We start from the raw sequence: 22,300 nt of genomic DNA on the forward strand, positions 1-22,300 counted from the left end.
TAAAACAATTATTAAAAGAAAATAGGTGTGAATAATGGTTATTATTTCTATAATATGTACATGACCCGATTTCGTGAATGAAAATACTAGTCATGACGGTTAAGAAATTATTTTGCAGCCATACTTATCTGTTAAAAGTTTGAAGTTGTACATTGAATGACGGGCTGTTTCGATTGACTTATAACAGATATGGCTGCAAAATTAACATAGTTTTCTAAAAACTAATATGCCTCCCTATTTAATCCACCTTTAAGGAGATATTTTGTGATTATACTTAGACTATAAAAATTTCAAGACTATACAATTTCAAGATTGAAGTACTTTGGACTGTGCTGTGTTGATAAGTCAGTTTTCCTTTAATAATGAACAAATCCAGTCACCAGGGTACACTTGGTTAGAATTTGGTTACCTAAGAATTTGGGAACAGAAATATTCTACGTCACTACATAGTATAAAACGGAGTCGATAAGTCCGGGCTTCGAGAACAGGGGCCGTATTAGGTATGACCTCTTATTTCCAGACAGTTTACGCCGTGATTTGAACTGACTGGCAAATTCAAATAATGATCGCAATAGCCATGGCTGGTTGATGCGATCATAATATGAATTTGCCAGTCAGTTCAATTCAGGGCGTAAACTGTCAGGCGAGCGTGCATGTAATAAATTGATTTTTCCAGTAGTTCATGAGATTAGCGCGTTCAAACAAAAAAACTCTTCAGCTTTATAATATTAAAAAGTAATAGATAATCTATATTATTGCCAAGTTACATCAAATCCGTTCAGTGGTTTCCCGCGAAAGAGTTTTAAATTAATATCAAACAAAGAGAATACATAATTATAATTTTAATAGGAGGTAGATAAAAATATAATATAAAAACTACTAGCAAAAATGGAACCTTACTATACTATGTTGCAAGTTACAAAAATAACGTTACACCATGCGGTTGCCAATATTAAAAATCATTTATCTTACTACCGTCCTATAAATTGGATGGCGGTATGCAACATTGTGAAGTTATAGTAGGTACTTTTATTATCATAATTGAAGTGAAACTTCTTTATCGGGGTTGGACAAAAATTTAGTGTAACATTTTTGCGTTACACCGTACGCGTGACATTTTTGCGTTACGCCGTACGCGTGACATTTTTGCGTTACGCCATCCATACTCGTGACATTTTTAAGGTCATAAAGAAGTTTCACTTCTTACGTGTGTAGAGTACACGCATACATTTTTTTTTTATTAACCATACAAATTTCTACTTTATTTATTTCACAATCTTTAAGTTTTGTTTAAGCGTGAAAGATCTATCTCTATACTAAAATTCATCGAAATTGCTGGGCTATTTTGTTTTGAAAATTAAGTATACATATTTAAATGTGGTTTATAAACACATATGCTATTATTATCTATACTTCTTTATTATTATTAATTAATTAATTAATATTATAAAGAGGAAAAGTTTGTAATTATGTATGTATGTATAGTTTTCACGCATAAACCTCTCAACCGATTTCGATGAAATTTGGCACAGACAATCTTTAGACCCTGAGAAAGAACATAGGCTACTTTTTATTGCGAAATATGTACCACGGGTGAAGCCGGGGCGGACCGCTAGTTATTTATATGTGATTCCCAATAATCAAATCCATACTAATATTATAAATGCGAAAGTAACTCTGTCTGTCTGTCTGTTACTCAATCACGCCTTAGCTACTGAACCAATTTGCATGAAATTTGGTAAAGACATATTTTGATACCCGAGAAAGGACATAGGCTACTTTTTACCGCGGGACATAGGATAGTTTTTTCCCGGAAATCCCACGGGAACGGGAACTATGCGGGTTTTTCTTTGACTGCGTGGGTGAAGCCGCGGGTGGAAGCTAGTAGTATATAAAATTATCCTGAAACTAAACGTACCTACGTTAACTAAAATTTATGAATCTTACCTATATTTTGTAATCCTGTATTTTTGTGTGCAATAAAGAATTTTTCATTCATTTATTCATTCATTATAAATTGTAATATTACCTCAGTTCCTGACAACAAGATGAATGTTTCTATTTCCAGTACAATTTTCATTATTGAACTTTAACTTGCAAATAGAAAAATTAAAATTAAGTCGCTCCATTCCATTTATCCAATGTACCTGTATCACATCGAGAACTCTGAAAAATTATTGAATAATCCATCAGTAATTTAATCAAGTAGCCTAAACTATTTCATGAAATATTAAACTATAAGTACTTACGTTTAATTTATAACATTACTAGAATCTTTAAAGACATTATTTAATGCATCAATAAAAGTAAAAGTATTTAGATCATATTCATATTAGGTACTAGCTGTGCCCGCGACTTCGTCCGCGTGGAAAAGTGACTGTATAGTAGTTACTACTTAACTTTTATTGAGTAAACACGTACTACCATAAATAATTAAAAGAACTGTTAGTAAAATTTATACGACGACGACGACCACGAACAAAATTTTCATTCAGTCGCAATGACGGGAAATTTTAATATTTTTTTAAACCAATTTTGTCTGGAGGACAATTTTGGTCGTCGCCGTTGGTAGTGTGACCGAACCATTACTAAAATATCATGAGTTTATGTAAAAAAATAGCGATAGTAGTTTCTATTCTTTAGCGTTATTCTATTCTCTGACATTAGTCTTGGCCTGCTGATCAGCTTAATCGATACTCAGTTTTTATCAAATCCAGCACCAAATCCAAATCAGATCTTTCCTGTCTCACGCATGTAGTAATTAATTACCGTTTAGACCATGCAATAAAAATTAAATTAAAAAACACCCAACGCAACTAATAAAAGTGCATAGAAAAAGGAATAAATAATTTCACAAACTTCCCGACGATCTATAAAAATAAATACCATCTATACTTCTGATATTATAAAGAGGAAATGTTTGTAATTATGTATGTATGTATGGTTTTCACGCATAAACTACTGGAACGATTTCAAAAATTCTTTCACCATCAGAAAGCTGCATCTTCACTGAGCAAAATAGGCTAGGTTTTATCCCGGAAACGGCCGCAGGCGAAAAGCTGGTTTTAAATATTTATAAAAATAAAAAACAAAGTCGTCGGGGCTGCCATGCCATCATTATCATAATACATATTATTATATCATATTTTTTCTTTTATATACTTTTATGTACTTAATTTTAAAGATCGTCGGAAAGTTTGTAAAATTATTTATGCCTAAAATTTTTTCTTCATTGCGTTGGGTTTTATTTATTAAATTTTCTTTTATAATTTAATTTTCTTATTTTCATGTAATATTTTCAAGTGAGCGAGACCGAGCTATCAATTCTACCTCCATATTACATTCCTACATCATATTGATATCTATAAGCTTTTTGCTCCTTGAAATCTTTTAAGTTGGGCCGTAACCGTGCACAAATTGCAATGGACCACAGTGGCAAAAGAAGTAGGAAGAAGGTATATTTAGGAAAAAAAATTGCCAATGGCCAGGCCTATGTGGCTATGAGTAGAGTTCAAAATTTCCAGGGTGTGGCTATCCTCTCGCTCCCATGTCCCCTCTTCTTTCACAGACTTCCCTTTCCACCCCTAGTAAATGGCAGAACCGATTTTGATGTAAACCATATCTAATTGTATCTATATGTACACGTCATATCCTGTCGTTTGATGCTCCATTTGGTTTATTTATCCAACAACTGTCACCCCTAAAGTAGGACTGTTGATATTTTTTAAAATATCGGATTTTCGATGTATCGATATTTTCAAATATATCAGTATCGGAGTTCGATATATCGAAAAAAATATCGATATTTCGATATATCGGCTTTATTTAAAAAAATCGTAAGTCAGCTCAAAAATGATTACACAATTTATAGTCTAGTAGATTTATTAAACAAATTAAATTATGAATGTACATAAGTAGTAGGTTCTTGGTAATTACTTTTTAAATTTAAATAAGACAATTATGTATACCAATACCTATATTTTTCTGTAAGAGTTTTAAACATACTCTTTGTTTTAAATTAGGGATGTAACGATACCGATACCGATACCGATATATCGGCCGATATAATCGGCAAGCCGATATATCGGTATCGCCGATAATGAAACAACCGATACCGATATCAAACAATTCAAAAAACCGCGCTCAATGCGATGCGGGAGGCCGCCCGCGCGTGCGCACTTTTTTTCTGAAAAAACTACCAATAGTAAACTTTTATTAGGTACTGATTGTATGTGAATTACTTAAAGTTTAACTGACTTTGCAAAATAATAATACTAAAATAAATGGTTTTGTTGTTTTTTGATTTGGCATTTTTATTTAAAAGAATACAATTAACAGTTGAGTCTCTGTTAAATGTTGGTAACTTTTTATGCATAATTCACTATTTATTTTTCTACCAAGCCATCGATATCGGTATCGGTATCGGTATCGCCGATACATTACTACAAATATCGGTATCGGTATCGTATCGGCAAAATCATGTATCGTTACATCCCTATTTTAAATATGTTCAGCTGTTTGGCTACTAAGATTGTTAGGCACTGAAAGATTGATTGAAGAAGCAACTCGTTCAGATGATAAAAAATTGTCTAGCGACTGCTAACATTAAGTTTACGATTATTTTTTAGATTAAATAATTACGGAAAAAAATTATTAAAAAAAATATCGACCATCGATATCGATATTTCAATACCGAACTATCGATATATCGTCCAAAAAATATTAGTAAAAAATATCGATATTTCGATATATAGATATTTTATCAACAGTCCTACCCTAAAGTGCCCTATATGTAATAAACGGATGAACCGATTTCTATAAAACATTACTAACTAATTGTAATTCACACGTTGCCCTTTCATATTTTGATATGCCGCTTGAGTATATTATTTGACCACATACGATTATTTCCACTTTTACCTCTGTAGTCTAACAAATGGATAAACCGAATTGGATAAAAATACGTATAACTAACTGTACTTCACCCGTTATGCACTTTCATTTGATAATTATGTCTCTTAGGTATATTTGACAACATTCGTTTTTTCATTCCCCCCTTTTGTCTATTATCCCCCTTTTATTTATATAGGTATAGTAAATGGATTTTGATTCAATACGTCTAATTAAACTTTACACGTCATGCCCTTTCATTTCATATGTCACTTGAGTATAATTGACAAATTCATTTTTTTATTACCGCTTTTATACCTATATCAAATACATGGATGAACCGATTTATGGATGAACCGATTTTGATACACTTTATCTAAGAACCAGCGTCGGAAAATATGCTGCCTAACAAAAAACCGCATCTAATTCGGATTACCTGTTAGCGAGCTACGGTGGAACAAACAGATGTACACACATAGCGGTCAAACACTTATCACTCATCTTTTTGCGTCGGGGCTTAAAAATATATGTAATACGACATAATTTAAAGGACATTTTATGTATAAAATTTACCTAAAAATAAGCATAATTTAATTTGACCCCTCCCCCCTACTACCTCAGCTTACCCCCCCACCCCCACCCCACCCATGGGGACTTTCGATATGATCACCTGGACATTTTATAGAAATAACTGTAGCATATAACAGATAACTTACGTTTTATCGTACACTGTATAATAGTGTACCATAGAATGCCTTAGCAAATGTTCTCCGTGAATACTTAAATGGTCATAACTTTTTTATTTATAAACCGATTGACATGAAATAAACACTAAATGTTAAATGAAGATTACCACAATATATTAGTGAAAACAGCATTTAAATCGGATAAGCCGTTTCTGAGATTAGCGTGTTCAAACATACAGACAAACAGACAAACGGACAAACGGACAAACAGACAAACAGACAAAAAAAATTTTAACGACAGTTTTGGGTTTGGGATCGATTTAGTAATAACCCCTGCTAATTTTTTTTTACATATTTTCATTGTACAGACATCATGTTTCTAGAATTTTATTATATGTATTGATTGATAATTATACATAATAAATTAACTTACATACTTTCGTTTGCACACCACTTGTCACATTGTTGTATTGTTCCGTCCATTATTCATATTTCATAGAACATTATTAGATAAATAATAAAAATTGATGATTTAGAAACATTATTTACTTTCTATTTACACATAACCTTTCAAAAATACAGTTAATTTTTCTTAATACTTTTAGTTTTATGTCGCGCCAATTTTTTTACACAAGAAGAGCAGTATTTTTTTTATCTATCACAGATAAAAAAAAGTTGCAGAATTAAGAATAAAATTTTTATTAAAAATTAAAATATAAAACTCACGTTTGTATGATAAACAGAGGAATTCTAAAAATACATCTATGCGTATTTAAATTAATCATCTCCCTATTTCAAAACAAAAAACAATAGCCATAGGGCTAGAAATGTTATTTAAATAATCGTGGGTATATCAAAAACATTTGTCATGCATTGAAAAAACGGACATTCATTTTATTCCAATTAACAACTTCATTTTACCGTTCGCGCTGCTCGAGTCAAGATGTTTCCCGCCAAATCATATTTTTTAAAAGTGCTGACGTCGTTTATTCTTTTTGTCTCCTGCCTGGCCAGTTACAATGAACAATACAGAGGTATTTTTATTAATTTAATATTAATAATTATTATAATAACTGTATTATAATATAAATTGTAATAATTTTAAATTTTAAATAATGATTTCGTCTCGACCACGTGCCGTTAACCACGTTGGCAAAATAACGAGTTTAGAATCAATAGCTTTTTGTATTGTATCAATAATATGCGTGACTATTTGTTATAATTGTATATTTATACCGATATTAATTATTTAATTTGAAACATACCATTTTGAAAATTTACTTATTCTGGTAGTTACATTCGATAAATATATTGATTTATCGAATGTATGATACCTACTATGAATTAATTTAATTAAAATAGGGGGAAGAGGCTAGAATTTTCAGTTAAAATCAAAGAAAGTACGTGGTAGTTAGGTATGTGCCACGTGTCAAAGATACTAAGTACTTATCTACATATTTTATCTAACATTATTTCAGTATTTAGAAACCCAAAGGTATTCAAATTTTAATACATATCAAAATTATTTAACGGTCAATATAAAATTTAATGTTTTTTTTGTTTTAATTTAGACACAGGGGAATTATGTATAGATTTTTTATTAATAAATTGCATTTGATGCAGTTTATAAATATTCTATTAAAACAAATAAGTCTGCGTCCATTAATAAAAAAAAAAAAAACGAGCGCATGGCTTTTTTTTTCACGATAGAATGCCGCCAGCCGCCATCTTGTTTTACAAATTGATTATGTTTTTTCAGTTCCATACGCGGTTTCGGATCGGTGGGAAAGTTATATATTTGATGGTAGAGAATATATTGTACAAAATCTGCCAGTTGTATGGGAGAATGCTAATATTTTGTGCCGGTGAGTGTTTTTTTTTTATTCTAATAGGTAAGTACCTACGTGTAGGTATATTTTTATTAAAGTTTAAAATTTTTGTAAAATTTCATTAATTATTTCTCACCAGCTATTTGATATACATACAGGTAAATTAGCTTGGAGAAATTTTTGCATATGTAGTGGTGTGTATATTACTCAGATCTTAGAGCGCGTTTCCACTATATCGTTCTGACTTCTGGCCTATACAAAAATGTTTCGATATCCTAACATTACTATTTAATTTTATACTTATTCCTAGCAACACTTTTGTTTTCAATAAAAACAAGTTTTTATTTGAAAGAAAATGGTTTTGACTTTATAAAAAAAAATATATCATTCAATTTCACGTCCTTGAGCAAACGACAAGGCGACTACCGTGAAACAATAAAATATCGTGTCCATAATAATTTGTTTCATAATTAATATTTGACCATAATAATTACGAAACAAAACAAATAAATAAATCGTCACTTGATAGTGGAAAGTGGAAACACGCACAAAACCAGAATAAACCAGTTTACGCTGTCCGCAGGTGCCACGTGCAGTCGTTTGGTACCGTGAACATAAAGCACACATTTCATTCAAAAATTATAATTATTACGTATAGACCGGGAGATATTGACACAAAATTTCGAGTCATTTGTAACAGGATGGCGGTTCTACAGGGGTCTTAGTACGCAATGACAAAAAGAAATAGTTTGGAAAATCCAAAAGTGCACGCCTCATAATTTTTTTTTAATAATTATTTATTAATTATTATTTTTGTTTATTTAATAACAATTAAACCACATCGAATCAGACCCTGAAAAATAAAAGGGTTCTATTCCTGAGCATACTCAAGCGTAAGAGAAAAAAAAAGACTCGATTAGTAAAGTATTTCGGTCGCTATCGTGTTAACAAGAAAATCCTCCGCACATACAGACACACGGACGTCCAAGACAGAACTTTTTTAAACTGTTTTTTAACTAGTTTAAATAACAAAAATGACATCAAAAATATCATGAATGTTAAAAATAGTGTTTTTTCTTAATATGTGTGTGTATGTATTATCTTACAAGTGCAATGTATGATACATAAAGACATTTTAAGTTTGAAAAATCAGATGTTTTGCGCGAAGTGACAGTAGTACCCACCTCAACGCTTCGCTTATGAGGCGTGCAAAACGATGGTGTGAACACTGGTACCGGCGGCTTAGTCGCGTAGGCGTTAGTCGAACTCGTCGGAAAAATAGCGAAAGTCAAACGATTTGTAACACAAAAATTTTAGAATTTACCGATAGCCCATAAAAAAGAAGTAGGCGGTAGTGTCATGCCATACTTTTCCGGTGTGACTTACAGCCCGCCATACCGACGCGAATGTGTTGATTAAAAAAAAACAATTCAACCATTTGTACCAGGCTAACTTTTGCACAGGTAACCATCGTCGTGCAGCTATTTACGAAAATCGCCATGCCATACTTTTCGGACGATTCCAAATGGTCGCCATACCGCCGAAAATCTGCAAAAATTTTTTTTTTCGCCAAACTTTTTGTACCAGTATTGCATTTGGATTTTTGGAGAGTATTTGATAAAATGTGACCATTATTATATTTACCATACTTCTAGTAGGGGGAAAAAGTGCTGCCATACTTAAAAAATTAATTTAGTATTAATTTATATAAGTGAAGATTTCCACCACCTAGATCTTTGAAATTTTGTATTTATATTCGTTGAACCTCAAACTTACAGGAAAAATTAGTGCCATACTGTTACTAATCGTTCAAAATACGAATAAAATCTTACAATAAAAAAAAATCTTATACACATTCGCCACCTCCCACAGGTATGGCATTATCACACTTCTATTTATAATCATTCAGGAGTTGTTGAAAAAAAAATTTAGGGTGGTACAAATGGTTCGGCGAAAAAAAAAATTTGCAGATTTTCGGCGGTATGGCGACCATTTGGAATCGTCCGAAAAGTATGGCATGGCGATTTTCGTAAATGGCTGCACGACGATGGTTACCTGTGCAAAAGTTAGCCTGGTACAAATGGTTGAATTGTTTTTTTTTAAATCAACACATTCGCGTCGGTATGGCGGGCTGTAAGTCACACCGGAAAAGTATGGCATGACACTACCGCCTACTTCTTTTTTATGGGCTATCGGTAAATTCTAAAATTTTTGTGTTACAAATTGTTTGACTTCGCTATTTTTCCGACGAGTTCGACTAACGCCTACGTGACTAAGCCGCCGGTACCAGCGTTCACACCATCGTTTTTCTTTTTGTCATTGCGTACTAAGACCCCTGTAGAACCGCCATCCTGTTACAAATGACTCGAAATTTTGTGTCAATATCTCCCGGTCTAGTTAATGTAAAAGTTATACGTATGTTAAATGTGCAAATATTAAAATAAAGTCTCATCTTTTTCAGAGGAGAAACACATATAGTTTAATTTAAAATCCCTTATATATATATAAAATAAAAACTAAAAATAAAATGTTGTTTTATTTTATTTGCTGACCATACACTACTACAAACGCAAAAATTTCTCCAAGCTAATTTACCTGTACTTCTTTATATTTCCACTTTTGATTAGTGTCAGTTTTATTTTTTTAGCTCAATTAATTACAATTGTAGAGCTTGGTAGAGGTTCATAATGTGATAAATTGCATAATTTCATCGTGTATAGTTTTAAATATGAAATTTATTTGCTTTTCTGGGCGGAAAACTGCATATAGTGTGATATAGTATACATAGTTCAGCCGATTCAGTAGCTAATAGTTAATATAAACTATATTTATATTATAAGTACATATAGGTACCTATTTTTTCCAGTATCATCACTATCTATAATATAAAAACTATAAAAATTAATCCCAAAATGTGTTGGTAAGCGCATAACTTGAGAACGGCTGAACCGATTTCGTTAATTCTTTTTTTATTATATTCCTTGAAGTACGAGGATGGTTCTTATGTAGAGAAAACGTAAACATGTACCACGGGCGAAGCCGGAGCGGACCGCTAGTATAGTATAAAACAAAGTTTTCTTCCTCCGTCCCTATGTATGCTTAAATATTTAAAACTACGCAATGGATTTTGATACGGTTGATTCAATAGGAAGGTTTTAGTAAGATATATTCCTATATAATTTATTAGGTTTTAGAGTTTAGACAAAGCGAGTGAAGCCGCGGGCGGAAAGCTAGTTATATAGAAAGATTTCATACAATGTGTTTAAATAAATTTTATAAGATAGCATACCTAGATATAATTAACTTTTAGGTATAATCTATTTTTATTTGAAGCTATTTTTTGTATTAAATTGCAATGAATTGTGATTCACAAGTTAACTCTAAAAACACGTACACTACCCACTCGTGAAAACAAAATTAAAATCGGTGTAGTATTTTTGGGTTTATCGCGAATAAACAGACGCGGTCGCGGTAGAGGAATTTTCTTTATAATATGCAGTGAAAGTCATTATAATTTTTATTGTCTAGTAATGTAGAAGCTGTAGAAGTATGAGAATTCAGTAAATATATTTTTTTAATTTATTTGATTGTAAATGTTTATTAATTTCATCCGCGTGTCTCCGCTCCTGTTAGTCTTAGCGTGATGATATTAATTATGTATAGCATATAGCCTTCCTCAATAAATGTGCTATTTAAAACCGAAAGAATTTTTCAAATCCGACCAGTCTTACTGAGATTAGCGCGTTGAAACTTGAAACAAACAAACTCTTCAGCTTTATAATATTAGTATAGATAGATTAATATAGATATTGATTTATAATATTAGTGTAGATATTATGCAGTGAAAGTCATGTATAGTTAAGAAATTAAGTGTAAATATTTTTTTATTCGCAGAGGCCATCACAATGGGACACTCGCAATCATTGACACGAGGGAAAAGGCAGAATTCCTTGCTGAAGCCCTGTCTGAGTTGCAGTTTCGTAAGTTTTTTTTTAATATTTTTTATTAGGCTATTGCATAGCTTCTATCGCGGGCCTTGAGCGCGGGGACCGAATCGAGAAATTCCGTAACGAAAAAACCTCACGCTCCCCACTCCGACGGGCTCGGAGGTGTGGCTTGAAGGCATAGCATGCAATAGCTTTACCGCGGCAGTCCCCGAGTGCCACACGTCTTTATTTATTTTACATTCACATTTCATAAACAATTTACACAATATACAGGGTGTCCCACTTTTGGTATACTAAGCTCAAAGGAGTTTATAGTTTTGCATACGCTGAGTACGTAAAAAATACTTATAAAATTCCAGACGCATTTTTTTTTCGGATAGATGAATTCTTAAAACTCTATGTGTACACCCCTAACAAGCAACACGCCCAAATTTGCCACCCGCATGTGAGATATCGTTTAAGATTATGTTTTCATAGACAAAATGCTCACATTAGAGAAGCGGTATATGCCGGCTGCGCGAAGCTAGAGAAGAAAACATGGATTTTCAGGAAAAATTTAGCAAAAAAATTTTGACGTAATTTTGTTGTTTAAGAATTTTTTACGTGATCAGTGTATGCAAAACTACAAGTCCCTTCGCGCTTAGTATACCAATAGGGGGACACCCTGTATAGTTAATACCATAAATTATTTTTTTTTAGATATTGAAAAAAAAGTCGCATATATTTTTTTGACAACTAGGTATTTACTACGCAAAACTTCGTAATAAAACTATCAAATAAAATTCATTATTAGTTAGTAGTTAAGTTATTTTTTTTCTAACTGTAGTTTAAAATATTCATGTTCTCCATGTTAAATTATTTATGTGTTTTATACAATAAAGTGTCATAAAAAAAAAATAAGTTACATTGTAATTTGTAGCCATAGAATCCGTATGGGTGGGCGCCCGGCGTGCCTCCGCAGACGACCCGGAGGGGTACCGCTGGGGACACGGCGTGGAGTTGCGTCGCACAGCCGCTGACGTGCTGCACTCGGAGATGGACGCCGCTGATGATGGACGGTTTCCTGTGGTAAGTGGGGACTGACTGACGCACTCACTCACTCACGCACACACTCACTTATACATATACTCACTCAGTCACATATAATCACTCACTCACGTGTATAATCACTCAGTCGCTTAAAAGCTCACTCACTCGCTTATAAACTCACTCACTCGCTTATTAACTCACTCGGTTATAAACTCACTCGCTTATAAACTCACTCACTCGCTTATATACTCACGGAACTGGCCCACACACTCGCATATATACTCGCTCACTTATTCACGGAACTATCCCAATTCCCAAACACTCGCATGTACATATACTCACTCACTCACTCGCTTATATACTCGCACAATCGCGTATATACTCACTCACTCGATTATAAATTTACTCGCCTTATAAACTCACTCACTCGCCTATAAACTCACTCACTCGCTTATAAATTCACTCACTCGCTTATAAATTCACTCACACGCTTATGAATTCACTCACTCGCTTATAAACTCACTCACTCGCTTATATACTCACTCACTCGCGTATATACTCACTCACTCGCGTATATACTCACTCACTCACTTATATACTCACTCGCTCGCTTATATACTCACTTATATACTCACTCACTCGCTTATAAACTCACTCACTCGCGTATATACTCACTCACTCGCTTATAAACTCACTCACTCGCGTATGTACTCACTCACTCGCTTATAAACTTACTCACTCGCTTATATACTCGCTCACTTATATACTCACTCACTCGTGTATATACTCACTCACTCGCGTATATACTCACTCACTCGCTTATAAACTCTCTCACTCACTTCTATACTCACTTATATATATGTAGTGACTGACTGACTGACTTATATAGTCATCGTGATCTTTTTAAATCAACATCATTACACGACTTGTTTAAATCGGTTCACCCGTTACAGTTTCGTTTTATATTTTTTTATTTTATTTTTATTATATCACTATTAAATTGTGTTCGGTGTTAGGTGTTAGGTGTTCGGTGTTCGGTGTTATTGATTGATTGATTGATTGATTGATTGATTGATTGATTGATTGATTGATTGATTCATTGATTGATTGATTGATGATTTCGATCGATCGATTGATTTCGATCGATCGATTGATTTCGATCGATCGATTGATTGATTATCGATCGATTGATTGACTGATTATCGATCGATTGATTTATTGATTATCGATCGATCGATTGATTATCGATCGATCGATTGATTATCGATCGATTGATTGATTATCGATCGATTGATTGATTATCGATCGATCGATTGATTGATTATCGATCGATTGATTGATTGATTGATTGATTGATTGATTATCGATCGATTGATTGATTGATTGATTGATTGATTGATTATCGATCGATCGATTGATTGATTGATTGATTGATTGATTATCGATCGATCGATTGATTGATTGATTGATCGATCGATCGATCGTTGATTGATTGATTTCGATCGATCGATTGATTGATTATCGATCGATTGATTGATTATCGATCGATTGATTGATTATCGATCGATTGATTGATTGATTGATTGATTGATTGATTGATTGATTGATTGATTATCGATCGATCGATTGATTATCGATCGATCGATTGATTATCGATCGATTGATTATCGATCGATCGATTGATTATCGATCGATCGATTGATTATCGATCGATTGATTGATTATCGATCGATTGATTATCGATCGATTGATTGATTATCGATCGATTGATTGATTGATTATCGATCGATTGATTATCGATCGATCGATTGATTATCGATCGATTGATTGATTATCGATTGATTGATTGATTGATTGATTGATTATCGATCGATTGATTGATTGATTGATTGATTATCGATCGATTGATTGATTGATCGATTGATTGATTGATTATCGATCGATTGATTGATTGATTGATCGATTGATTGATTGATTATCGATCGATTGATTGATTGATTGATTGATTGATTGATATACACTCAAATAATAATTATTTTTAAAAATTTGTGATTTTCCGATGGTGAAAAATGAAAATTATCTTTCTTGTATCACAAGCATTTTATTTGCTATCACAATTTAAACTAAAGACCTGTAAATGAAAGAAATAAATATGATTCTTTTTTTAATTTTCGTAGTGGTTAAACCGCACACGCATACCCGTCCCTGAGGGAGGCGCGGATTGCGTCGCGTTGGAAAGGGTCAACCACGACAAGCCTGTCTTTTTGGACTTGCCGTGCAATCTGGAAAGGCCTTTTGTGTGTGAAAAAGGTAAGGTCTTCTTGATTTCCTGAACAATTTTAGACATATATTTTATATTCATATTATGTAAAATAATTGTATATTATGAATTATAAATCCTCTCACAAATTACATTTTTTACTTGATTTTGATTTAAACGACGAAGTTTTTTCTTTCATTCGCATTCATTTCATTTTGCATGGATGATACAAATTATTATACTTGCGTGCACACAAACGCAAGTGCGCGTTCCCGAAGCGGGCACTTTCTGAGATAAATAGTCTCTTATCTACACAATATACACAACAGACCAGAGCTTTATATTGTAACACAAGTATATCCTACTAATATTATAAATGCGAAAGTTGAGGATGGATGTATGTATGTTTGTTACTCTTTCACGCAAATACTACAAAACCGATTAATAATGAAATTTAGCACACATATAAAGGTTAAGTTAAATTAACACATTTGATAGGTTTTATCTCGTAAATCCCACGGGAACGGGAACTTTGTGGGTTTTTCTTTGAAAACGTGGGCGGGAAGCTAGTACTCAGATATATGTAGATACATATAATATGTATTTGAGTGCTACTTTCCTGCCCACGTTTTGTGAGATCACGGCAGACGCACAAACGCAAGTGCGCACTATCGAAGCGGGCACAGTGCGGTGCGGCGGCGGTGCGTACCGCGTGTTCGGGGGACGACTCGACTGGCATCAAGCGGCTGCTTTCTAACATAAATAGTCTCTTACTTACACAATATACACAGCAGGCCATAGCTTACATTGTTACACAAGTATATACACAGATATATGTATTTCACGGCAGACGCACAAACGTAAGTGCGCGTTATCGAAGAACGGCCACTTTCTAACATGAATTCTTCATCTTACCTACACAATATATATGTCGCAGGCAAATTGTATAATCTCGCCGTTTACAAATGCTCGGCATTTTGTAAAATGCCGAGATTTATTTTTCCAAAATTCTACAAAAAGACGGTTGCGAGCCGACGGAGCCCCACTTCTTAGGGCTCCTATTTCTGTTTATTTTTAAAAACACTAACCTAACCTAACCCACCCCCTTATCCAAACGAAAAATTTCTGATTAAGAATTCTCGACATATTACAAAATGCCGCGCGTTTGTAAACTGCGAGATTATACAATTTGCCTGCGACATATACAACAGACTTACATTGTTACACAAGTATATACACCGATATATGTATCTCTCACGACAGACGCACAAACGCAAGTGCGCGTTATCGAAGCGGGCACAGTGCGGTGCGGCGGCGGTGCGTACCGCGTGTTTGGGGGACGACTCGACTGGCATCAAGCGGCCGCTTTCTGCGTTATGAATAGGATGACGTGAGTATAAAATAAAATAAAAATACAAAATATAAACGATAATTCAAAAATTAGGTGTAGGTATAGCAATAACAAACAATTTTTTTAAGGCTCGACTTATTTATTTACTAACAGATTAAAATTACTCGGTGAAACTATTTCAGTTTATTGTATTGTTCTCAAAGCAATAACTTCAGATTCAGATAGTTGTTGTATTCAACACGACTACTGCAGATTCAGATAATTTAATGTGTTGTATTCAACACGAATACTTCAGATACAGATAATTTAATGTGGTGTATTCAACACGACTAATGCAGATTCAGATAATTTAATGTGTTATATTCAACACGAATACTTCAGATACAGATTGTGTTGTGTTCAACACGACTACTTCGAGTTTGATGTTTGACTGAAAGTAACTTATGACTAAGATCTTATATAATTTTGTATAATAAATACTTATTGGACTTTTTATAATACTTCTTTTTTATTTACAGATTAGCAAATATTGGATCTATGAAGTGTTTGAAAAAATTGGGACTGACTATGTTAAAAGCACGACCAAGTACGTATTATAACTTACATACTACTAACTCACAAACTTATTTTCATACTACATTAATTATTGTCGGTAAGATTATGAATAATCATTTTTTATAATGACTTAAATTAACATTTTGCCTCCCTCTAACTCAAAACTAATTCAAATGCTGACAAGTTTGAGTAAGCATTTGTCTCCGCATTTGAATTAGCATTTGTCTCAACATTTGTCTCAGCGTTTGAATTAGCATTTGTCTCAGTATTTGAATGAGCCATTGACATGATTTTTGAATAAACATTTGAGTTGGCATTTGAAAAGCTTTTGAAGTGAAACTTCTTTAGGCGTTGAGGGTAAAATTTCAAGGTCTCTTCATGGCAATACCGTCACGTTATGGAGTAAGGCGACGATTTTGGTATCTTTGAATCTTTCCTAAGAAGTTTCACTTCTGGCTCTTTTTTAAAGCAGATTTAGCATTAGATTTAATTTTTGAGTAATTACTTGAGTTAAAACCTAAGTCTAAGTATACTTACTTACTTAGGTATAGAGGGCGCATGGGTCGGGGCCCGCGGTAGTGACGGGCGCTGGGAGTGGCTCGATACAGCGAGGAGTATCTTTGAGTCGAGTGACCTCACTCAAGGGGACTATGGTGTGTGGCCGCCCATGAGGTGAGGGGATTAATTAATATTAATTTAGAATTTAAGTAGCTTTATGTTCATACATTTTACTAAGCAGTTATGATTTGCAATATTTGTAAACATCTGAAGAAAAAGGTTTGTATAGAAAATAATCAGTATTTATTTGATTTTCTTGATAAATTCAACAGAGACGCGTCCAATGTAAAGCAAAGTGGTTGTCTGCAAATCGACAGACACGAAACAAAATCCCCCATTTTCATGGAAGCAAGATGCGAACGGAGAATGCAATTTATCTGCTACAAAGGTTAGTGTCATTTATTTGTAACTAGCTGTGCTTCGCGGTTTCACCCGCGTGGGTCCGCTCCTATTGGTCTTAGCGTGATGATATATAGCCACAGTATTACAATATTATTTCCTACAGTAAGGAATCGCCTTTGATGTCGTGCGATGCCGCCGCCAGCGTAGGTACTTACGCTGCCACACGAAAATACGCTAGGGTTGCAACAAATGGGAAATAAAACAATTTTGATTATTAATATTATGATGAAATCATTTAATCATATGTACATTCAAAATAATTGCGATTATTAAATCTGATGTAATTATTTGTTCATAAATTATATAATTACAGATATTGCACTGCTAAATATTATTTACGTGGACACTTTATTTTTGGATGTTCTTAATTGTATATGTATTATATCTACCATTTAACTAAGTAATGCATTCGCATTGAGATGTACAATCTGATTAGAAAATAATGAGGACAACATATACATAGCTTTGATTTTAATTCAACAGATACAATTAATACAATCTTTCTGAAATATTGTTTCCTTCTGGGATTTCAATGTAGATTTACATCCGTAAACGGAACAGTTTTTGCGCGTCATAATAGAATATGTAAGTACCTATTATTTATTTATTATATTATTATTACACAAAAAATACGACTGTGTCATCCTTTCGCGATAGTTAATGCAAACTCAGCGTGATTGCATTAAGCGGCCCGCGTCGCCCGACCCCCCGCCAGTTCCCCTCCGTTTCTCTGCACAAGTACATTCGTCGCCATACTGTAGGATGGTAATACTGTGATATAGCCTATAGCCTTCCTCGATAAATGGGCTACCTAACACCGAAATAATTTTTCAAATCGGACCAGTAGTTCCTGAGTTTAGCGCGTTCGAACAAACAAGCAAACAAACACTTCAGCTTTATAATATGTACTATCTATACTATATGTATCATCACGCTAAGACCAACAGGAGTGGAGCCACGCGGGTAAAACCGCGGAGTACAGCTAGTAATTGTTAAAATGCTATGTTGCATACGGCACTATTGATTTGAGTATGTATTAGAATTAGAATTATTAATAATTAGATATTTTCTTATTTCTCGTCGTATTCAGCCAGTAATTATAAGTACCTTCTTTAACTTTTTTACTAATATATAATTTATTTCAAAACATTCTACAGCCTTCCACTCAGTATTGCCAGCTCGCAGAACAACAATCCCCCCGCTCAGCGACGATAACTACTACTACGTACTAGTCCGCCAAATGTTCACATGGCAACACGCGTTCGATAACTGCAAGGCAATGAACGGAACGTTGGCCGGCTTGGACAGTCAGGAAGTTATGATTGAGTTGTTGTTAGCTATGGGAGAGAATAAGGATGAACGTGAGTTTTTTTACTAAATTTATGTATACTTTGTATTTTTAATTCACTAATTTTGTACATTCATTTATTTCCGCATTCATTCAATTATACGTTCGTTCAATAATACATTCATTCGCTTATAAATTATTTCATTGATATGTTCATTCATTTGTTTATAAATTTATTCATTTATGCATTCATTCACTCATTTATAAATTTTATTAATTTATAAATTCATTATGCATATAATGTACCTATGCGTTCATTCGTTTATACATTCATTTTTAATTTTTATAGGCATTCGTTCACTCATTCAGATTTTGGTTTCACTGCTAATTTAGTTACTATACTGTGCTGAAAAGATCTTCATTCAAACTCAATGTCGAAAATATATAATTTTAAAACCTCACGTATAATCTGTCCACTACATAATTTAAAGTCTTAACACAAGATCTTTAAAAATCGTAGACAACAAACTGACATCGAACTTTATGATTTGTTCAAATCACTCACACAATCAAAATGTAATAATTAATAACTAGGTATAATATATTTTCATATATAATTTTTTATTTGACTGACCGGTTGGCTTGGTTGGTAGAGGCCCTGCCTTTCAAGCCAGAAGTCGTGGGTTCGATTCCCACACGGGGCAAATATTTGTGTGATGGAACATAGATGTTTGCTCTGTGTCTGGGTGTTAATTATATATGTATATTTATCAGCCATCTGGTTTCCATAACACAAGCGAAAGCTTAGTATGGGATCAGATCGTGCCGTGTGTGAAAATTGTCCTGAAATATTTATTTATTTATTAATAATTTCAGCGGTAGAACACATCTGGGTATCGGGTCGTTTGAACGTGTCACGTGACGCGAGTGATTCACTCACTTACACGTGGTACAACCCCAGTACGGGCAAGATTATACCCGGCCCCAAGAGTGGAGATGCGTTGTATGTGAGTATGGGAATGGGGTAAAGATAAAAAATGACAAAAAATTTTAGAAAATAATTTGTTTTAACTATATTTTCGGAAATTGTTCCATTTTTGAAGTGAAAACTTCTTTAGCGGCGTTGAGCACTTTTTCTGTAATGGGTATAAAATCTTAAACTCGCGCCAGGACACGTGACCTGATCGAAAAAGCGTAAGACGGATACCATTCCAAAATATCAAACATGCTCAACGTTAATAATCAAGTTTTCACTTCTGCCGGCACTCCCCCAGTGCAACCCGGCTTTTTTTTATATAATGAATAAGTAAAACTTCTATAAATAGTAAAAATGTGGGAAAAAATGCAAAAAATTAATAAAAAATGCAAAAAATTAATAAAATATGTTAAAACACTATTTGGGGAAAAAAATTAACACAAAGCAAATAATAAAAATAATATAAAATGTTTCTCGCATTTAGGTACGCATCTTCCGTGGTATTAAGATTTTCTTTGTGTCGAATTATCATTGTTTTATTATTTATAATCCATATTATCCATACTAATATTATAAATGCGAAAGTAACTCTGTCAGTCTGTTACTCAATCATGCCTAAACTACTGAACCAATTTGCATGAAATTTGGTATGGAGATATTTTGATACCCGAGGAAGGACATAGGCTACTTTTTATCCCGGGAAAATGACGCAATCCCGGAAATCCAAATCGGAACGGGGACTATGCGGGTTTTTCTTTGACTGTGCGGACGAAGCCGCGGGCGAAAACCTAGTAATATATACTAGTACGATCCATTGTTTTAAATTTTTGTCAAATTATAATTATTTCAACAATTCAACCATATTAATGTTTCTTTCTATAAATAAATCACCATATTTAGATACCTCCATGGCTAAGTGAGGAATGGTCAGCATCCAGCGCCTGCCTCAATCTCGACCGAGAAGCACATCTCTCTGGTCTCGTGTACGGAATGCGTTGTGATACCCCGCAGTACTCTGTTTGTGCTATCGGTAAGGGTTTACACTAATATTATAAAGAAAACTTTGTTTGTTTGTAATGAATAGGCTCATAAACTACTGGACCGATTTTAAAAATTCTTTCACTAATAACATTCAGTAATATCACTACATAGTATAAAACAAAGTCGCTTTCTCTGTCCCTATGTCCCTTTGTATGCTTAAATCTTTAAAACTACGCAACGGATTTTGATGCGGTTTTTTTTTTAATAGATAGAGTGATTCAAGAGGAAGGTTTTAGTACATAATTTATTAGGTTTTAAACAAAGCGGGCGAAGCCGCGGGCGGTAAGCTAGCAGGCTCATAAACTACTGGACCGATTTTAAAAATTCTTTCACCATTCGAAAGCTACATTATCCACGAGTAAGCTGAATCACCATAATAATTTTAATTTGAAAAAGCATAAATAATATCATAACAATTAGTATAATAAACGCTGTATCGATTTTCAGGACTAATACCTAAAATAATTTTTTTTGTGATATCTAATTTAAATATTTTTCTTTTTTTCAGAAAAAGCTGTGAAGGCTGGACCTACAGAACCTACCTTGACTGAAGAAGCGACACTACAATTATAAATAATTTAATGTATTCAATAATTTTAATTTTAATATAATGTATATTTAATTTTAATTTGAACCACAATTTTTTATTAATTATTATTGAATTATTTTATTAAAATTTTATTTGATGACACTGTTTTTTATTTTACCCTTAATTAATGTATCTATGAAATAAGAGTAGGTATATTTAAATATGTCTCTGAGTCACTTTCGTATGATGCAAATACAGCAAATTAGACATTCATGCAGACTGCAGTAGTTGGTAGGGTAGCATTTTAGAATAATGCATAGATCAAATTGGGATTGAACACAAAATTTCTTGAAATCTTAAAGTATTATAATGCTTCAGATTACTAAAATATAATTAATAGATCTCATAAAAAATTATATATCTTCACAATGCACCACACTTTCAATTAGGTATCGCTCGCTACTGTCTCTTAAATTACCTACTTATGTCAGCACGTCTAGTGTCGACTGTCGACGTAAGAAACATAATATCAATAAATCATCCTTGAATTTGGATGATTCTTTATGATCTTTGCTTATTTCATAACAGCTCTAAATGCAAATAACATACTACAAATAAAAATGCAAATAATATGTACTAAGTACTTAGTTTAAGTACAATAAATAATTATCCTGCATCGAAAATTAGTGACTGCTATTACAAAAACCTAACTTTATACTCATAGTCAGCTAGGTAATATGCTTTTTTAGCTTTGCTTGCTGCTTGGAAACGTTACGTGAAAATTAGATGTTCCAACCTCCATCGGACGTGTTCAAAGAAAATTAAGTTCTCTTATGTCATGTCACATTTTTAATACAGCGCCATCTATTGGAATTTATATATTTCGTCGTGATTCAAATTTTCATCTTCAATCAAGACATGATATGATAATATTTAGCTTATGGTACGGGAGCCAGGTG

At 33.3% G+C, this 22,300-nt stretch overlaps 1 protein-coding gene across 1 annotated transcript; it reads left to right on the forward strand.

The window, feature by feature from the left end:
* The first annotated feature begins 6,472 nt into the window (after positions 1 to 6,472).
* Positions 6,473 to 21,501, forward strand: LOC149476170 (uncharacterized). The gene is made up of 13 exons (XM_089712247.1): positions 6,473 to 6,610; positions 7,336 to 7,441; positions 11,300 to 11,385; positions 12,272 to 12,420; positions 14,559 to 14,691; positions 15,905 to 16,031; positions 16,511 to 16,578; positions 17,093 to 17,219; positions 17,378 to 17,493; positions 18,665 to 18,868; positions 19,672 to 19,802; positions 20,672 to 20,801; positions 21,321 to 21,501. The coding sequence occupies exons 1-13, from the start codon at positions 6,520 to 6,522 to the stop codon at positions 21,383 to 21,385; spliced, it is 1,533 nt and encodes a 510-aa protein (XP_089568373.1). The 5' UTR covers positions 6,473 to 6,519; the 3' UTR covers positions 21,386 to 21,501.
* Positions 21,502 to 22,300: the final 799 nt, after the last annotated feature.

The sequence above is a fragment of the Colias philodice genome, chromosome 28 (genome assembly GCF_061535455.1).
Source record: "Colias philodice isolate Cphi_HAF_F1 chromosome 28, ilColPhil1 Martin Lab GWU primary, whole genome shotgun sequence".
NCBI classification, from domain to species: domain Eukaryota; kingdom Metazoa; phylum Arthropoda; class Insecta; order Lepidoptera; family Pieridae; genus Colias; species Colias philodice.

Excerpts from the sequence above, each read along its gene's own strand:
- LOC149476170 (XM_089712247.1), top strand. The coding sequence starts at position 6,520 with ATGTTTCCCGCCAAATCATATTTTTTAAAAGTGCTGACGTCGTTTATT. Across the intron at positions 11,386-12,271 it reads CCTGTCTGAGTTGCAGTTTC|CCATAGAATCCGTATGGGTG; the intron begins GTAAGTTTTTTT and ends TGTAATTTGTAG. Across the intron at positions 16,032-16,510 it reads TGCGTTATGAATAGGATGAC|ATTAGCAAATATTGGATCTA; the intron begins GTGAGTATAAAA and ends TTTTATTTACAG.